This window comes from Cetorhinus maximus, chromosome 3, assembly GCF_964194155.1.
Source record: "Cetorhinus maximus chromosome 3, sCetMax3.hap1.1, whole genome shotgun sequence".
In the NCBI taxonomy this organism is placed as follows: Eukaryota; Metazoa; Chordata; class Chondrichthyes; order Lamniformes; family Cetorhinidae; genus Cetorhinus; species Cetorhinus maximus.
The window spans coordinates 202,616,806-202,637,896 of NC_135881.1; the positions used below are offsets into that span (position 1 = coordinate 202,616,806).

General features: G+C 39.8%; 1 protein-coding gene across 1 annotated transcript in view; it reads right to left on the reverse strand.

Moving 5' to 3' along the window:
* The window catches only part of atp2c1 (ATPase secretory pathway Ca2+ transporting 1), a 96,809-nt gene that overhangs the window by 24,192 nt on the left and 51,526 nt on the right, over positions 1-21,091 (reverse strand). The window contains exons 8-16 of the mRNA XM_078539623.1: positions 15,816-15,971; positions 15,472-15,540; positions 13,251-13,326; positions 10,966-11,032; positions 9,587-9,711; positions 9,232-9,329; positions 8,412-8,507; positions 8,174-8,263; positions 1,524-1,628 (exon numbers count right to left, since the gene is read on the reverse strand). Coding sequence (XP_078395749.1) covers positions 1,524-1,628; positions 8,174-8,263; positions 8,412-8,507; positions 9,232-9,329; positions 9,587-9,711; positions 10,966-11,032; positions 13,251-13,326; positions 15,472-15,540; positions 15,816-15,971 — 882 coding nt within the window. The remainder of the gene's footprint in view (positions 1-1,523; positions 1,629-8,173; positions 8,264-8,411; positions 8,508-9,231; positions 9,330-9,586; positions 9,712-10,965; positions 11,033-13,250; positions 13,327-15,471; positions 15,541-15,815; positions 15,972-21,091) is intronic.

Here is a 21,091-nt window from a genome sequence, read left to right on the forward strand (position 1 = left end):
ATACAGGGGAGATTTTCTGGTGTCCCGGCACTTATCCTTCAACCAATACGACCAAACAGTTAAAGTAGTCATTATTTCATGGTTGTTTACAGAACCTTCTTGTGTGCAAATTGGTTGCTGTTACCCACATTATGACAACCATGACTACACTCCAAAAGTACTTCAATGGCTGTTAAGCACTTGGGAACATGCTGAGGTTGTGAAAAACGTTATACAAATTTAAGCTTTTTTATATTTAATGGTCTCCTCTCTACAATTCTAATCAATTACTATAGAATTTTGCAGAAAATCCAAAAACATCTGTAAAAAGTAAATGCGAATTACAGGTTTAAAACAAATGCCATTAGTTATTGTTAATGAGACTCTTTAAATTGCTGCACTCCAGGATTCAAAGTTTTTTTGGGAGATGGGTACAGGGAAGAATTGCTATTTACATTAGACATAATAGTATTATGATGTGGCAGGTGATGTGTGCCAGGCAGACCAAATCCACAAGGGAAATTTGGCCATGCTATCCATAATGATTTTGCACTTTGTATTTATTACGAGATGCATGCATTGAATTCAGAAGCAACAAGTCCACTAACACCCTTTAGAGATTTTAGAAATTAAATTAAAACATTTATTAACAAAAGATTTCAAGCACATACAAAAGATTACAGTTACTTAATACTATAACAAATCCCAAAATTCCTAGTTAACCTGACTCCCAACTACACACTCCTTTAAGGCATCAGTCCAAAATAGATTTTAAATTTAAAAAGCAAGCCAACAAATTACCACAGCACCCACTCGGCAGTGGAATTCCAAAGGCTTTTCTCCAAGTTTAGTTACTGGACACAGCAGACTTTTGCAAAAATGCATGAAGGCTTCTTCCAGGCTGTTTCACCCACTCCTGTTAGGTCTTATATGGCCCGCTGACATGGTCTTTCATTCCTCCTTTATATATGTTTCTCTCTCTTTAAGCTGTAAATTCTATTATTTCATATGTCTTTCCAAATTTACTTTTCCCATAATATAAAAATCTTTCATATTGCCAATATGATCTCTTTCCTTTTGGGAAAAATAAACACACTGCTTGTCCTTATCTTGCCAGTCGTAAACATCCTACCATCCCTTTGAAATCCAAACAACTCCTTCACTCATCTAAAAATGCAAATTTCCTTCACACATTATATGCTAAGACCTCATTCCTGTTTACTCATTAGCATTTCAAGTATCCTTTTTTACCTAGCTCCTTTTGATAATTTCAAGCTTGTAGTCTAGCTGACTCCAACTCAATTAAATCACACACAGATTCAACCATACTCACTCCTATAAACCTACTTTACAATAACCCACAATAATATTATGAAAATTATTATAGTTTCATAACAATAGTTAAAATTATTTGACCACTGGATGAAGATCTAAAATATTAAACAACAGGCATTATGGCTATCTCCATGACAGAATGTTGCAATAGGTTGATTCTTTAGTATAATGGTTTGATTAAGCGTTGTCTAGAATAAAGTATATTTAACCTGCTGAACTCTGTGCACACACTTGACAGCCATCCATTTCTGCTCTGAGGTAAATGGATGTTCAGTTCGTCTCACATAATCCTGTTTGAGACCTTCCAGACCCATCTATAAGAAAAAAAGATATGAATCACTTAAATACCTTTCACTTGGCACATAAGCATAACTATATAATCAACTTGATTCGTAATGATAATAAAGTTACAGTGCATTTCCAGCATTTTCTCCTTCTGTTTAAGATTTATCTCAGAGTGAATCAAGTGGATTAAAACAGAGATATGAATAATCAATTTAAATCACATAGTTTTGAGGCTCAGTAGTGCACTAAGAAGGCTCCTAGTTCAATCCCTGATCTATGCTGTATTTGGTGACTGCAGCTGGAGCATCACTTAAACACTTGCCCCTAGGAAAGCGGGAGGAATAGTAGCCACAGTTCTTGGTCCTGAATCTAAGCCCCTGCAGGCTCTAACCATGTGTGGACATGGGGTAGGTACAAATTTCAGCTCAACTACAGCCCACATAATTAGTAATTCTCACTGTCAGCTCAAACAGAAACAACAATCACTTGGACAAGACCAGAGGCTACCACATGTGGAAATGTGTCCCAGCAGGGGTTTCTACCTCCATAAAAGGTGTGGCAAAGGAAAAATGCTATAAATTTACAACATACAGCAAGTGTCTTATTTATCACTGTATCCTATGTATTTTTCATCACCTGCATAGAATCCATGAAGCTGAGGAGAAGGTCCATGAAATTTATCGATAAATTTTATAGCAGTATACATCGATCTTAGGAAAAGGATGAATTTCAGAACTTCACACAACTCGTGCAAAATGTGCATCTCTAGTTATTCAAGTCAGTTCATAAATGCTTGCGGGAATGTTACAATTTTCCATCCTGTACACATATTATCACAAATAAACTACTTGGCAATGAAACCCATGCTATAAAATGGGTGAAACCAAATCAAGCAGTGAAACAAACATTTCTTTTAAAGGTTTGATTACAAGTCAATAAATTCCAGTGCAGGATTGCCACAAACCCCAAGAACTAAACTCTCCAAGGAGGAAACTACCCATGTTAATCTCAGACATTTACAATCCCCTACAGTGGTAGTAATTCAAGGTGCTGACAATTTTCCTGTCGCGCAAAACCAATTAATGCATACTATGCCTTTACATCACTAATACCAAAGGTGAGTAAAAACAAAGTGCTGGGAACACTCAGGAGGTCTGGCAGCGTCTGTGGAAAGAGAAACAGAGTTAACGTTTCGAGTCAGATTTGAAACATTAACTCTGGGCTGGATTTTACGTGCCCCCGCTAGGCGTGTTTTCGGCAGGAGCACGCCAAATAGGACAGGTACCCTGCCCACCACCTTTCTACCCACCCTTGAGCTGACCCCTATAACATGGTAGGTGGGTGGGCACCAAAATTGGCAGCCTGCTGCCATATGTAAATAAATAAGGGTCAATTGTGCTTGTTAACAATTGGCCCGATAATATGCTGACTGTGCCATAATACAGCTGGCTTGGGCAGTCAGGCAGGAGTTTGGAGGCCATGAAAGTTTTTAAAAAGGCAGAAGAAAGGCGGGTACTATCTTTGGGAGGCTGCCCTTTGCGCATTGGGGGAAGCCCCCCCCAATATAGTACCCCGCCTTTCTTCCTACTCATCTGCTCTCCAAACCCAACACCCCTAACCCACTCCCTAAGCTGGCCAAGCCCTCCCGACCCAATACCCTGTGCTTACCTTGTTCCGGGATCCATTGGGCCAGCTTCTTGGGACTGGTTGCAGTCCCGGCAACACTCACTAATGAACTCTTGGTGCTGCCTGGACTGCTGGAGCCCAAGTGGCTGACAGATCCCAAGGGCAGGGCTTCCTCCTCAGAGAGAAGCAAAAGTCCCAATCTCGATTAATTTATCCCGCAGCAGTGTTATGGGTGAGGGGCTGGCATGGAATGAGTTGGCCTCCACTGACTTTCCATCTGGGAGGTTAGTGGTGGGGGACAGGGGGCCTACACCCCAACCACAAAATGCAGCCTTCTGTTTCCCTCTCCACAGGTCCTACCAGACCTGCTGAGTATTTCCTGGTCTTTGTTTTTATTTCAGATTTCCAGCATCCACAGTAGAGCATATTTTCTGTGAAGGCTAATCTTTTACTTACTAAAAAAAATGAAAAAAAGCATCAAATCCCAGAAAGACTCAGATTCCTCTACATTAAATTGATCTAAAATCTTTTGAGGTGAAATTAAATTTGATGGAATTAATTTTACAACTACTCATTAATGATGTGCAATATGAACATACATCATTAATCTACTGTACTGAATTACCAAACTGCCACAAAAAGAAATTTAATAAATGCTCTAAAATAATTCCTGGAGACAATTGCCTGAAGTATAACGGAGACATAAAAACTTGTCTGTTTTAATTGGAAAGTGCTCACACAGTACAAAGCTGAGTTGAGTTGTTGGACCAAACGCTATTTCAGCAAAGTACTCGTGCTCTATCATATTGGATAACATACATCGGTACACTTATCTTTATAATATAGCATAGCTAAATAATATAACAACTTAAAACCATGTTTCAGTTAAAGAATTCCTTTACCTTTTTATGGAACTCTTTCGAGTTATCAACAGTCACAGATTGCAACTCGTTCGAGTACAATCACAGTTCTTGGTTTCCGGAAGTGGGACATGAACCCACAACCCTCTGATTCAAAGGCGAGGGTGCTATGAACTATGGAGGCGAACAATACACAGGCCCTACATAATTTCGAGGGAGCAGATGCCAGCTTCAAAGGCCAATGACTCACACCTGTATACTATATACTGATGACACAGTAAGTTTCCTATCTGGGCTAAATATTTAAATTGTTTCCTCAGACAACAGGCCAAAGCACCACAGGGCTCTGGAAGGAAAAACTGGTCAGGACTGCAGCACATGACCATTATTCAGAAACCTCTTATAAATGTGCAAGCATGTGGAGATCACGTGAAGATAGCATTGTCTTGACTGCAATGCCCTCTAGACAACAGACTGCTGGCACTTAATTTCCAGACTTGAATATGAACAATGGCTGTTTGGGTTAAGGTGTTAAAGGGTAGGCACCACCTGAAACAGTACTCCAGCAAAAAGCGGGAGAAGAAAGCTGGAGAAAAAATTACAACAGCCACACCACCCCAGATATTCATTGATGGTCTTAATGTAAAAAATGAAAACGCAAACTTTTAAAAACAGTTGAGACATGGTGAGGTAGAAATTGCAGCATAAAGGTATCTGGCATACCAAGAGTTAATGTGGGACTAGGTACAGTACCAACACCCAGCAATCTCGGCACAGTGTTTTAATTGCAACTGCCTGGGGAACTTCAGAAAGCTATGCAAAGCTAAAACACCCAGACTTGCAGAGGATCCCAAGACAATTCATGAGATTGAGGTACCATGCCAGGAAGAGACCCAACCATACTTCTTGGGTGAGGACAAGGGTCCTGGATTTTCTTCTTGTAACGCAGACATCTCAGTGAATGGTCACCTCACCAACTTTAAATTGGACATGGGAGTCAGTGTTACAGTTCTCGCAGACAAAGAACTGTGGCTGAGACATCTCTGGCTACAAATGACAGAACACCACTCTGTGAGCTCAGGGGGATCTGACTTCCGGTTATAGGCATGATTCTGGAACCATTAAGGGATGGCAGCCAGCAGATATTTGAAGTCATCTACGTCATCCATAACCAATCCTTTTCTTTTCAGAGAAGTGATGTCTGTGTTGCTCTTAACTTTCTTAAAACGGCAGAAGATGTCAAATCAACCTCTGCAGTCAATTACACAGAACTTGTAAGCTCCCAAGAGGCCCACCAGTAAGGGTGCTCTTGACTGGGACTTCAGCTCAGAACTGCCTTCACTCTTCGCAGAGTCAGTTTGACCAATTTCTTTGCAGGCAGCAAAAGCTTATCTTTCGTCAGACCAGCCAAATATTCAGATATGACAGTGCCTCGAGTGGAAGACAAACAAGGTGACCAGCAACATCGAGATGAGCCCCAACTTCAGGCTCCAGCCATTGCTGTCCCAATACCTCTAAACACGACGGCACAGATGCTGCAACCCCCGGCCAACACACCCAGCTGCAAGGTGTTGCTGGAGCAAGGGAGCAGCCATCAACTCGCTGAAGCACACCTCAGTGAGGCATGGAAGCACACGAAGGAACACGATTTCGTGAAAAAGGCTAAACTGCAAGGTGAACCCACAGATAAGACACATCCACATGACAGGGAGTGACACCTTCAGCTCCTAGAAGATCATGGTGGCCCAAATATAAAAAGAAACACCGGTTCATACCAAGAACAAACGAAGTGAACATTCTCTCCGTAAAGAACTGGATAAGCCAGAGGCCCTCACGCAGACTAAGTGGAGAGTTGACAAGGAGGTTCAACTCCAAGGAGTGGAAAAAGAGAATTAAAAGACAACCATGTACCAGAAAGACAATCTACAACACAACCTCTGAATTAACAATGCTTTCCCAAATCAACAGAGCCTACAACTCTTCTAAATGTAATCAGAAGAAGATCTGGAAGAATCGTCAAACCTCCAGACCACCTGAATCTGTAAAGCTGCAGACTTGCAGCGGGGAGAAAGGGCAGTACAATGGTGATGTAAATACATTAGGTGAAAACCTGGGGGAAGGTGCATTATAAGTGTGTTGTGGACTGGACTGAGACCCATGTAGAAGCAAGCATGGAGTTAGCTCCTACCTTGGACTCTATCTATGTACATTGTTACGTGTTATCAATAAACACAATATTTTACCATACAAGATTCAGAACCTCTTCATGAGGCCTACTGAACATCCAACATACAACCGAAACGTACTTGCAGTTTTAAAGAAAAGCCTTTTATGACTTCCTCCCACAGGATCAAATGCTATTAACCTTTAATATGCTATATTGTAAGTTGTTCCACATTTGTAGTCTATTAGTACACTGAAGATTAAAATTAACTTTTAATTAATTATTTAAAATTAAATCTTCATCCTCATAGCAACTTTGCTAAGTACTGTATTTTATTTGGCAAAGTATCCACCTACTATTTACTTAATTAAAAAGTGCGTAATTCATTAGGTATCTGGGACATGCATTCTCATTATTAATATTCTGAAATACAACCATAAAGAAAAAGACAAAGTGACAAGATGATTGTGCAACCTTCACAGCATCAAAGCAAAAAAAGTTGGAAAAACAGCCTGCCTATTTTTACACAAGTCTACTGCTAACATAGAAATTGTATTCAAAAAATCACGACAATGAGAGAAAAGTATCTGACTGTCAAATCAGCAGATTTTAACTTTTTAAAAACTGTCCAGTCTATATGGAAATCATATAAATCAAGTCCATATAGATAGAACTGGATATTGGATAAAAAGTCTGCAGACTGGCAGATGTAAACATGTGTGTGTAAATGTAAATGTATGCAAATAAGGTATCCCGTTAATAGCACTTTTCACTATTTTGAACTACCAGTTACTTCAATAAATGGAACCGGAATTTTGTAAATTGTTTCGGGAGTTTCATTAAGCTAGCCTCCTAACCAAACTGACAGAAATTGGCATCTCTATCATGCTTTCATGATTTCCATAATCTGAAAATTACTACTCGGGCACAGTGGCAAAAAAGTAAGTCTGTCACATTTTGCAGATACAACACATGCAATAGATAACCCTGCTTTCAGTCTTTAACCAGAATTGTGGTCCAACAACTTGTATTTATTTAGCGCCCCAAAGCACTTCATAGGAAATCAAATCAAATTTGACACCAAGCTACACAAGGAGATATTAGGGTTGATTTCCAGAAGCTTGGTCAAAGTAGGCTTTAAGGAACATCTTTAAGGATACAGATGTTGAGAGGTTTTGGGGGGAATTTCCTGAGATTATAGCCTAGGCTGCCAAAGGCACAGTCCCCAATGTTGGAGTAATTAAAATCGGGGATACCCAAGAAGCTAGAATTGGAGAAGCACAGTCAGGCCATTGTAAGGCTGGAGGAGAGTACAAAGTTAGGGAGGGGTGAGGCAATAGAGGGATTTGAAAATGAGATTGAGGATTTTAAGATCGTGGAGTTGTGTTTAACTGGAAGCCAATGTAGAAAGCACAGGGATGATGGGTGAACAGGACCTTTTAGGCAAAAAACATTTGGCTGTCTCAGTGATGCTTCATATATTTCATGGCAAAATCAGACTAAAACAATCCAGATAATCCTTTGTACAAAGCAAAATATTGCAGATGCTAGAAACCTGAAATAAACAGAAAATGCTGGAATTGCTCAGCAGGTCATTGGCCAGAAGTGTTGACTCTGTTTCTCTCTCTACAGATTCTGCCAGGCCAGGCGAGTATTTCCAACATTTTCTGTTTTTATTCCAGACAATCCTTTGTTGAAAACAACGGATACTTTGAAGAGGAGAATTAAAGGGTGGGATTTTCCACACACGCCCGCCGCTGCGATCTTCAGGTCTCACTGCAAGTCAATGGATTTCTGGCAGGGGTTCCACCTCACCTGCAGTGGGTCCCGTGGAAAATCCTGGCCAAAGAATGCCAATTAATATTCTGAATAATGCCTGAACAATGTCTGAATATACTGGGTCAGTGTTTTCTCAAATATTCACCTTCATGGCAAGAGCAATCAAAGCTCCCTCAGTGGGTTGTCCCATTAGTGTGTCATTTTGAATAACAGCATCATTACACACACAGCCAGCCTGCAAAAAATAAAAGTGGATGTGAAACTATGCAGTAAACATTTCCACAATAAAACAAATGGAAAATTAACTTGAAAGTGTTAAAAGGTACACATTATGCAAGATATTTATTTAAATTTTCAAACAGATGTATCAACAATGTCTATACCTCCACAACTTTAGTTATTGGTGACTTAGAGAAACCATGAATCACCTCGCCATCCATCATTACTTCCCCATACCTATTATAGCCAACACCAGTAACCTGCAAAACAAACCAAATAAACAGCTAAAAAAAATAAAAGCACTTTGTTAGATAAAGAATTAAACAAAATTCATACAAAATTGCACATGCACATTTTGCCACAAGTATTATATTCACATGTGCAAGTTTAGCCAAATCTCATAACACGTTTCCAGGAACAGTACAGCCAATGAACAATTGTGAAAACCAAAGCATTATAAATTAGCATAAATGCTTGCCTCCTGGATCCTGTTTGTTCACCATTAAACATCTTGAAGGATTCTCAATTCTCACAGCTCAACTCAAAAAAGGTTGCAGAAAGCATTTAAATATTTAGTGTTCACTCATGTTTGAATGTTAAAATCAGACAATCGCAAAAGTTGCATCACTTGTAACTGTGAATAACTGCCCTCTAACAAAATGAATATGGGAACAGGTTTGTGATATTCAATTGGTTCTCTTTTAACATCAAGTATACCCAGTATAATCAAGTCTATTTATTTTGGCTCACTTTATTGAACTTCAAGTTATAATATTTTCAATACAGCATATCTAAAATGACATATAATCAATTAGCTCCTAATTTTGCATTTCCATGTTAAGGTCACGGATCACAAAATATATAGACTTTGTATCATGCTGCCACAAGATTGGTTAGTAGGGAAGAACACAGGAACATTGCAGTGGATGCCTTACTGTGCATATCACTTAAGTAGCAATTTCAAGATACACAAATACTTCTCACCTCAGCATGTTGCCCGTCAGAAGTATAAATGTGAGTCACTGTCATTTCATTCTTTGTTAGTGTCCCAGTTTTATCAGAGCATATTACATTGCAACAACCTAAATGTAAATTAGTTTAGGATAGAAATAGGATCAATTGCATACAGCAAATGCAATACTTTAACAATTATTACATTTTAATCAATCAACAATTTAGTAACCTTATTCTACATTTATAGTACAATTAATATATCCATATCAAGTTTTCAATCACGCAATATTTATTATGTAACAATTTTACTAGGTAGAAAGTTTCAATCAATGTAAATTGAAACTATGACATTTCTCTGCTCATGTTCAACATAATTATTTTTTACCAAGAGTTTCCACGATTGGGAGTTTCTTCACAATGGCTCTCTTCTTTACCATTCTCATCACACCAAGGGCCAGCGTTACTGTCACTACAATGGGCAAACCCTCTGGAATTGCAGCAACAGCCAAGCTAAAATAAATAGGCAAATTAAGATAGCTATAGATATCTACAATAATTGATTTCAAATACGTTCTATAGAGATGAAACATGAAGTAAAGTTTGCATTAACAGCGTTCTGTGCTAAACTCTAGTCATGAATAGAATTAAAACACCTTTTACCTTGCTGCTTTACAAGGTACTAAAAACTGAAAAATAAAGGAAGGAAGGCAGTCCATTGTAGGATAGGGTCACTTTTTGTTTATACTGTATAAATTTCTCCATCTTCAAATCTTCTCAATTCCTTTTAAAATAATCTGAGGAACAGCTGAGCCCAAATTAAAAAATTCTGTTTGAACTTGAAGAATTGGCAGGGGAGAAATTGGAAGGAGGAAAACATTAGTGATTATTTTTTCTGGGTTTTTGCTTCCCTGTTCATCATCATCTCCAATACCTTTCTCCTGAAAATTAGAATTCAAGGCAGTATATGATCCCTTTGGGCAGTGAAAATCCAAAATACATTGCCTAATAAGATACTCTTTAATTGACAGCCTACAGCAGTCAGCAGTGGGGCAAAACAGTCAAGACTGAAACTGTTCACCCAATACCTTCAGAGGAGGTGCACTGGAAAATGATTAAAAATGTAAGCATTGTGTTTTCTTTCCTTATTGCAAGTACACCCTGGTTAGGGAGCAACTACATTACTTTTATTGCAGAATTTTGCTGTTATTCAGCCCATCGTGCTTGTGCTGGCTCTTTGCTAGAGCAATTAAGATTAACTGTGTGTCAGACTTAGCTCAGTGGTAGCGCTTGCACCTGAGTTAGAAGATTGTGCATTCAAGGCCCAATCCAAAGAACTGAACACACAAACTAGCCTGATATTTAGTGTAGAGGGAGTGGTGAACTGTCAGAGATGTCACCTGTCAAATGAGGCATAAAATTGAGGCCCGGTCTACACTCTCAGGTAGACTTAAAAGTATTACGCGAAAAGGGCTGGGGAGTTCTCCAGATGTCTTAGTCAATGTTTAACTCTCAGCCAATTTCATCAAAATAACTGATTTGCTTTTTAGTCTCATCACTAGATTTTGCACAAATTGGTTGCCATGTTTCTATTTTACAACAGTACTTAATTGGATGTAAACATTTCAGGGTCATGAAAGGCACTATAAAAATCCAAGTTCTTTCTTTCATTCTAACTTCACACCATGGCACTCTTCCTATAGCCCTGTGTTCTCTGCTTCAAATGTTTATCTGCTTTTCCTTTAAAATATATAACATTTAACTCACCTCACACCAATAGTGAACATATCAAGAATGTGCTTCCCCTGTAGCCAGCCAACCAGCATAATAACACCTACAATAGCAGAATACATCACATTTACAGTCAGACAAAATAGTGCTGATTTGGAAAAATGTAACTTTTGTAATTCAGTAATATATGCAACATCGTGTCATTTTCTATTAACATTTAAGCACTTGAAAATTAAATTAAACACTTAGTAGGAATTTGTACATAATTTGATTGTAATTAAAATAATTTGTTTACTAACACTGATCCATCAACAACTTGTATTTCTATCATGGTCTTCGCATGCTGGAAGATGACTCAAAGTACTTAACATCGGAAGACAAAATAGTGGATGCTGTGCAGGAGGAGAAAAGGGAAAACAGTGGGGGGCAGGCAGATAACTAAAAGCAAAGCCAAAGAGAAGGATTTTAAGCATTTGAAGATTCTGATGAAAGATCATCAACCCAAAATGTTAACTCTGTTTCTCTCTCCATAGATGCTGCCAGACCAACAGAATTTCCAGCATTTTCTGTTTTTATTTCAAATTTCCAGCATCCGCAGTATTTTACTTTGGTTTTGGAGACTAATTTTAAGTTGTTCTTTTTCAATGCAGGGAGGCAGGTAGCAGGAATGGAAGTGGCAATACAGAAAGAACTAGGCAGAACGTCCAGAAGACCACAGTGTAGTGACTGAGCAAACAATTAACACTGGTAGAGCCAAGGTGGTGAGGATAAGCTGTTCAAGAAGGCAGCTCACCGCCACCTTTTCAAGGGCGATTAGGGATGGATAATAAATTCTGGCCTGGCCAGCAATGCCCGCATCCCATAAATGAATAAAAGAAAATATATTAGAGAAGTCAAGGACATGTGTGAGGGTACCAATAGCATGAGACGTCAAAGGAAGTGTGAAAGTATGGAGGAAATTCAAAGATAATATGAAACTTTTGAAGAGGCAAGGAAAGCCAGTGATGCTTGGAGAAAGTAAGAGTGGAGAATGAGAGTGAGGATGTGATCCATAAATAGATTCAGACATACCTGCTTTTTCTTTTTAAAAGGAACGCACATGATGATGCTTTACCATTAAATATGTTTTGTATTTCAGAGAGATGTAGTTAGTGAGATACTTTGAAAATTCACTGAAATATGGACATCTTAAAACCCACAATTCATCACAAATAGATTGTAACCTCACGCAGCATTCAAACTGCATTGTGGTATACCATTAACTATTATGCCCTAACCGGATTAATATTTATGTGTATGGTACAGGCAGAATATATTATGAATGTCAGTGAAATATGATTTAAATTTCAATCACAGCACTGATCATAATTCATGAATGACAAACTATTAGATCAGTCCCCTTGTTGACCTAAAACATATCTGTCAATTTTCTCAGCACATCCCAATTCTCTTTTTTGTTTGAAAATTGACTTTCCTTATATTAAAAAAGCTGCATATTTATTTCCGGCAAACCATTCCAGTTGGGAAAAAAACAGCTTCTGCTTGCAGTTGTAAGTCTTTTTAAGGTGCTTAACAAAGGCTATGCTTTCTCAATGCGTGCACAGCTTCCTGAATCTATTCAAATTATCTTTATTGAAGGTTTGAGTCCAAGGCAACAGAAACGGACAAAATAAATCTTCAACAAGTCGCATCCTAAATTGCAAGTTTTTAGTACATTACATCTTGCATACAATGGCTGGGATTTTCCGGTCCCGCCAGCAATGGGCATTGTTTGGGGGGAGGAGAATGGGAAAAATCTGGAGAGCCGTTGACACTCTCCAATTTTCCCATCCTGCCCGTGACAATGCCCGCTGGTGTCAGAGCAGGAAAATCCTGCTCAATAGGAAAAATCAAAGAAACACATAATGGGAGATGTTTCATTGTGTGGGCAGAGGGGGGCAGGGGGAAATTTAATAACTGCTAAAATCAATACAGAGTCAAGCTGAGTCAAAAAAGTTAAACTGTTGGTTATTAATTTAGCCATGTGTTACAATCGGTTTTGGCTCTGTAATGTTAATTGCCTGATAAATAAGCATATTTTCCTTAGCAACCAGGGACAGTAACATTTTGCAATGCTTTTAACATTCAAAGTTTAGTGTACAGCTTTTAACAAATCCAGCCAAATTGCTGCATTCTTCACGCATTTACACTGATGATTTTATTCCTCACTCCACATTTCGTTTCAGTACTTAACACTTGAAAAATCCCATTGTAGGACAAAATAGACCTCAACAGCACAATTCCACACTGATACAATTTTAAATCAAAATTATTCTTCTTACCTATAATGCCAAAAGAATACAGTGAAAGTTGTTTTCCGAGCAGGTCCATGCTTTTCTGTAGTGGTGTTTTCGGGGCCTCAAGAAGCAAACAAATTGGAAGTATAAGTCAATACTTTGAACTGTAGTGTACCCTGTTGAGGTCAATGATAACTTTATTTTAAAAGTTTCCTTCCCCACCCACCCTTTCAAACTTAGATCCAATCACAGCACTTCCCAAAGTGGCAGTACACAGGAACATGTCACAGGTTTTTCTCACTGAACCTCTGCTATTGGGAAGAGATGTCAAGTGAAGGTGAAGTGCTTCCACACCAAAAGGTCATACAAGATCAGGTGAACAGTCACCATGAGACTATGCTTGCACCTCTCCCAGCAGCTAAAGTTTCCTTGTTCTTCAGCTGGACAGCATTCAAGAGGGGGAAGGCATTATAATACCTCTAAAAGAATGTTTCCAAAATGTCTAAGTGAAAGGTTTTTAGCCTCAAAACTAAGCAGGCTTGTTCACCCTCAAGAAATCCTTAGAGTATTAGCACACCATAACATGGTGCACATCCATTACCTGAATAACTTTACAAAATGCAGGTAATTTCATATGTACTGAGGAGGCCATTTAGCCCCTCAAGCCTGTTCCGCAATTCATTGAGATGATGGCTGATCAGCAACCTAACGTCATATCTGCCTTTGCCCCATATCCTTCAATACATTTGGATAACATAAATCTATCAAGTTCATATAAAATTAACAATTGATCTTGCATCAGTTGCCACTTGCAGAAGAAAGCTCCAAATTTCCGCCACCTTTTGTGTGAAATGTTTCCTAATTTCACTCTCGAAAGGTCTGGCTCTAACTTTTAGATTATGACCCCTGGTCCTGGACTCCCCATCCAGTGGAAAAAGTTCCTCTATCTACCCTCCTTTCTCCTTAATATCTTGAAAACTTCGATCAAACATTAAACTTCTAAATTCCAGGGAATACAACCCTAATTTGTGTAATCACTCCTCGTAATTTAATCCTTGGAATCTAGGTATCACTCCTGCAAATTTACGCTGCAATCTCTCCAAAGCCATTAGATCCTTCTTAAGGTGTAGAGCTGCTCCCAGTACTCCTAGTGTGATCTAACCAGTGCTTTGTACAGCTGAAGCATGATTTCTACCCCCTCATATTCTATTTTATTTCACAAAATACAACATGAAAAATGTTTACCTGCTATTAAGTTTGCTTTAGGTCCTTATCATTACCGTTACTATTACACTATTATACATCAACAGAACACAACTGTCACGCATTTCATTTTATGGACAACTTCAGTGTATAAAACAATTTGTATAGCTGATGAGGAGTAGTTATTTGAATTATATTCTGATGATGTCGCCCACTAGAGTCTATTAATAAGGTGCCAAAATAACTGGTTAAGTACAAATAAGTGCTTCTAGGGATCATCAATGAATCATCCCAATCCCATTATCCAGAAAAATCATGTTGAAAAAAATGACTGGTCACTGTGAAACCTTTCTAAAGTATCAGGTACAATAGGAACTGATTTTTACTGAGATTGTTTTCGGAGCCAAGGCCGTCAGTTAGTGGAAAACACACAAGGTTTTCAAGTAAAAAGAACTCAGAATATTTAAAATTAAGCTAATAGGAGAGTACAGAAGCAGGAGAGAAAAGGAAGAATAAATAAGTTACAGACAAAGCAGATTACATAATTTTGCATATAACTCGAATTGTATTGAGTGGATATTTGTCAGTTTTTCAGTACTAAAAGTACATCTAACATTTCACTAGCATTGTTATTATTTTAGATGGTTGTTTAACCTCACGGTGTGCAATGTGAAGATATAAGATCCTAGTCTGTGGTATAGAATTTCCTGAAGATGGCAGCTGTAAGAGTTAAAGGAATATATACGAGGCTAATGAATCAATACATAGATCACTTCAGAGTATAATATTCTTGATGAAATAAACATCTATCTGCTAAAGTACGTCTAAGTGTAGGAACTTGTCAACCTGAAGAAGCTGACTAATATATACTATGTTAGTTTTCAATATCAAAAAAAAAAATTCTCAGCCAATAATCTTGAAGGCATGTATTTATGAAACTATTATTCTCACCTGTACCTTCACAAATTAGGTCCTATGCTATCCTAACAGAAAAACTCAATACTATAATTTATAAACATCAACTATAATGAATACTACCAAAATGACTAGTTCAAAAACTTACTTCTTCAGCTTGCATCATTTTAAAAACCTCTCCAAATTCAGAGTTTTCCCCTGTTCCTATAACAATACCCTGCAAAACCACACAAGAATTAGAATTTATATGTAATTAATACATAACTTTATATGTAATAATGAATTCCTTTTGCAAATCAGTCTAGAGGACATGCAATATATGTTATTACATTATGGAAATGATGGTGCAAAAAAAAAAATCAAATTGTAAGCTACACAGCAATGCTCCAAAGAATTCTTACTTAAAAATAATTAATTTTTAACAGGGAACTACCTGATCAAATCACACTCCATGCTCAACAGAGTAGAATTGTGAGTTTAACTTAAAATTACCTTAGCCCTGCCACATCTAACCAATGTGCCCATGAAAGCAATATTGTTTCTAGATGTGAGGTCGCCATTAGTAGCTGCTGGCTGTGGGGTCGTTGATTTTGAACACGGGGAGGTCTCTCCTGTAAGGCTTGACTCATCAATGGAAGTATCCACAACCTTAAGAAAAAAGGACATTAATGATTTTGTTTTTTTCATGAATTAATGCTCCCAGGAAATTTTCTCTCATTTTTCATTCACTAGCCTTGACAGCGCTGGCACAGACTTTCATTGCAAGCAGCGCCACAACTGAGCCTGGTTCTGTCCTTACCCAATGTTCTGACATGCACAATCCAGAAGAGAGGTCATACTGATATAAACAGGCCACCTCCCATGTCACTATTGTTCACTCCCCGGTGGGAGTGAGTGAACTTGAGAGGAGACTTGGGTGGAAAAGGAACAAAAGAGGGGAAGAGGGAGAAAGAATGTGCACCTTCAATGTAAAGTATATACAAGTGCTCATTAATATATATTTTAGGACTAAACTGAAGCAATCAGCTTTCAGAACACACCAACATGATTTTCAACCAGCTAAGATCATTTAGGTTCTAATATTTTTATGTGGGGAGGCGTTGTTATAGTGGTAATGTTGCTGGACTAGTAATCCAGAGTCCCGTGCGAATGCTATGGGCCTCTGGGACACAGGTTCAAACCCCACCAGGGCAGCTGGTAGGATTTAAATTCAATCAAAAGCTAGCAAGAAACCATTGTCAATTGTTGTAAAAACCCATCTGGTGCTCAATGCCCTTTAGGGAAGGAAATCTGCTGTCCTCACCTGGTCTGGCCCATATGTGACTCCAGACCCACAGCAATTACCCTTAAATAACCTATGAAATGGCCTAGCAAACCACTCAGTTGTATCAACCGGCTACGAAATCTAAAAGGAATGAAAGCAGGTGGACCGCCCGGCATCAACCTAGGCACAGGTAATGACAACAGCATACCCAGCCCTGTCGACCCTCTAACATCCTCCTTACCAAAATCTGGGGGCTTGCACCTAAATTGGGAAAGCTGTCCCACACACCCTGACGTAGTCATACTCATGGAATCATACCTTACAGGCATGTCTCATTCACCACCATGACCATCCCTGGATTACATCCTGTCCCATCAACAATCCACAGTGGTTTACAGTCAGAGGAGAGTTGCCCTGGGAGTCCTCAACATTGACTCTGGACCCCATGAGATGTCTTGGCATCAGGTCAAACATTGGCAAGGAAACCTCCTGTTGGCTACCACCTAACATCCCCCCTCAGCTGATGAATCAGTACTCCTCCATGTCGAACACCACTTGGAGGAAGCATTGAGGGTGGCATGGGCACAGAATGTACTCTCGGTGGGAGACTTCAATGTCCGTCACTAAGAGTGGTTCAGTAGCACCACTACGGATTGAGCTGGCCAAGTGCTGAAGGACTTAGCTGCTAGACCGGGACTTTGACAGGTGATGAGGGAACCAGCAAGAGTGAAAAACATACTTGACCTCATCCTCATCAACCTACCTATCGCTGGTACATCTGTCCATGACAGTATTGGTCGGAGAGTTCATCACATAGTCCTTATAGAGATAAATTCCTGTATTCACATTGAGAATACCCTCCATCGTGTTGTGTGGCACTACCACCATACTAAATGGGATAGATTTCGAACAGATCTAGCAACTCAAAACTGGACATCCATAAGATGCTATGGGTCATCAGCAGCAGCAGAATCGTACACAACCACATCTGTAACCTCATAGACCAGCGTTTCCCAATTTTACAACTATCATCAAGCCGGGGGATCAACCTCGTTCAATGAAGAGTGGAGGAGGGCATGCCAGGAGCAGCACCAGGCATATCTAAAAATGGGGTGTCAACCTGCTGAAGCTACAACACAGAATTACTTGCATGCCAAACAGCGGAAGCAACATGTGACAGAGCTAAGCAATCCCACAACCGATGGATCAGATCTAAGCTCTGCAGTCTTGCCACATCCAGTCTTCAATGGTGGTGGAGAATTAAACAACTTACTGGTGGAGGAGGCTCCACAAATATCCCCAACCTCAATGATGGGGGAGCCCAGCACATCAATGCAAAAGACAAGGCTGAAGCATTTGCAGCCTTCTTCAACCAGAAGTGCCAAGTGGATGATCCATCTTGGCCTCCTTCTGAGGTCCCTAGCATCACAACTGTCAGTCTTCAGCCAATTCGATTCACTCCACATGACATCAAGAAACAGCTGAATGCACTGGAGACTGCAAAAGTTATGTGCCCTGGCAACATTCCAGCAATAGCACTGAAGACTTGCGCTCCAGAATTACCCCCGCCCCTAACCAAGCTGCACCAGGACAGCTACAACACTGACATCTACCCGGCAATGTGGAAAATTCCCCAGGTATGTCCTGTCCTTAAAAAGCAGGGCAAATCCAACCCGGTCAATTAGCAATGATCGAGAGTGTTGTTGACAGAGCTATCAAGCGGCACTTACTCAGCAATAACCTGCTCACTGATGCTCATTTTGGGTTCCCCCAAGGCCACTCAGCTCTTGACCTCATCGCAGCCTTGGTTCAAACATGGACAAAATAGCAGAACACAAGGGGTGAGTGAGTGTGACTGTCCATGGCATCAAGGCAGCATTTGAAGGTGGTGGAGGCGGGGTCACTGAATATTTTTAAGGCAGAGGTAGATAGATTCTTGTTAGGCAAGGGAATCAAAGGTTTATCGGGGTTAGATGGGAATGTGGAAATCGAAAGGTGATCAGCCATGGTCTTTTTGAATGGCGGAGCAGGCTCGAGGGGTCGAATGATCTACTCTTGTTCCTATTTCTTATGTTCTTATAACAGCAGGCCAGAGGCTGGGAATTCTGTCATGAGTAACTCACCTCCTGACTCCCCAAAGCCTGTCCACCATCTGCAAGGCACAAGTCAGGAGTGTGATGGAATACTCTCCACTTGCCTGGATGAACGTAGCCCCAACAACACTCAAGAAGCTCAACACCATCCAGGACAAAGCTGCCCACTTGATTGGCACCCCATCCACCACCTTCAACATTCACTCCCTCCATCACCAATGCACAGTGGGAGTAGTGTATACCATCTACAAGGTGCACTGCAACATCTCACCAAGGCTCCTTTAGCAGCACCTTCCAAGCAACCTCTACCACCTAGACGAACAAGGGCAGCAAATACATGGGAACACCACCACCTACAAGTTCCCCTAGAAGCCACAGACCATCGTGACTTGGAACTATATCGCCGTTCCTTCACTGCCACTGGGTCGAGATCCTGGAACACCCTCCCTAACAGCACTGTGGGTGTATCTACAACACAGGGACTGCAGTGGTTCAAGAAGGCAGTACACCACCACCTTCTCAAGGCCAATTAGGGATGGGCAATAAATGCTGGTCTAGCCAGCGATGCCCACATTCTATGAAAGAATTTTTTTTAAATCCTGCTTCCTCAGAAACACTTTCTCCATTTTTTGTTGTTGGTTTCCGCTTTCTTTCATAACTTTTGCTTATATCTGAAACTTAATAATGCATGGCAGAAACCAGATAAAGAGTTGGCAATTGCCTTCTGATGTTGTTCCACATGTACGCAATGAAGATTAAAACATGCAGTAGCATAAACTTAGCACTGCCTAGCAGCAACGCTCAGTAACAATCCCTTTGAATCTGTTGAGCTGTGAATGTGTTTTGAAAAGCTAAATCTGGTTTGAAAGCTAACACTGCAAAACATTCTTAAGTAGTACCTGTCTCCTATGTTAGCCCAGCTTAGGCCATTTATTTAAAGATCGCTTTTCATAAAATTACATTAAGTTGTGGGCTATTCATAAGTCTAGAAATCTAAGTCTAGTTTAATGACAGCATTATGAACTTCAGATTTTGTAACATCAAATTAATATTTAAAGCAGGTTGATTAATTCCTATGAGCAATTTTGCAGTCCAAGTCTAAATTTAATCTGCTTGAATGCTCATCCCTCAGAGGAAAAAATAAACTATAACCACACAAGAACTAGGTCATTCAACATTTTCTCATGAAAGCACAAAATGCAAACAAATATTGCCTCATGAACTCAGCAGAATGAAATCAGGCTGAAGAATCATTAAACAACATTCAGCTAGTAGTGGTGCTTACAGCACATATTTTTGGCAACTATGACTCCAAAATGGAGGATAATCTACAACTCAGCCTTTGTTGTTGATTCCTTCACATTTGCGAAGACAATGCAGAACTTGCATATTGATAGCAATGCTGGGTCCATGTGCTCATTTGACATTGCGAGCCTGTTCACCAATGTTGCACTTAAGGAAGCCATAGATATTTACGCTGCAGCACTATATCATAGCAATCTAGGCCAACAGCCATTGCATGAATCGGTATTCATCGAACTTATGAACTCAGCAACTAGTGTGTTTGAGCTCAGTTTTAATGACACCATGTATGCCCAAATAAATGGTGTTGCCATGAGATCCCCTCTAGGCCCAGTTCTTGCAAATATCATGTTGGGTTCCATGAATGACACCTAACCTCCTGTCTCTTGCATATTTCCGATATGTGGATGATATGTTTGTTATATTTAAATCTGCAGCTGCATGTGATAATTTCTTTGCATGTCTTAATGGGCTCTATCCTGTGCTCAAATTCACCATTGAAATGGAGCAGTCAAATAAACTCCCTTTCCTTGACGTACTAGTTGAGAAATCTGCCAGGGGATTCTCTATCACGATCTACTGCAAGTCTACCTTCACTGGTCAATATATGCATTGGGATTCTTACAGTTCTACACGCTATAAGATTGGCCTTAACGACAACTCATAAATAGGACCCAAGCCATTTGCTCATCATGCAAGCTTGATTCCGAAATAGGGTGCATCAAAGGCATCCAGCAGGATAACAGCTGCGCTATATATCGTGCAAACTCAGGAATGGGCCTAAGGCCATCACTTTTGGCCCTGAAAAGTGCCCAGCCTTCCTCAGATTACCCTGGAAGGGCAAGGTATCTCAAAAATTTGAGCAACAGGTGAAGCTAGCTGTTTCGTGCTACTACTATGCAGTAGCAGCAAAAGTGGTATTTGCCACTGACAGGATACTGCTATCAAGCCAAAAAGACATTCTGCCTATCACACAAGTGAGTAATGGGATAGGAATTTCAGTACCAGCGTAATGCTAGGTATGACAGCCGTACGTCCCAAAGGCTGGCAGATCGTATCAAACAGCATGTCCCATTCACTGTTCGCAACGGGTAAGGCACAGGCCGCAA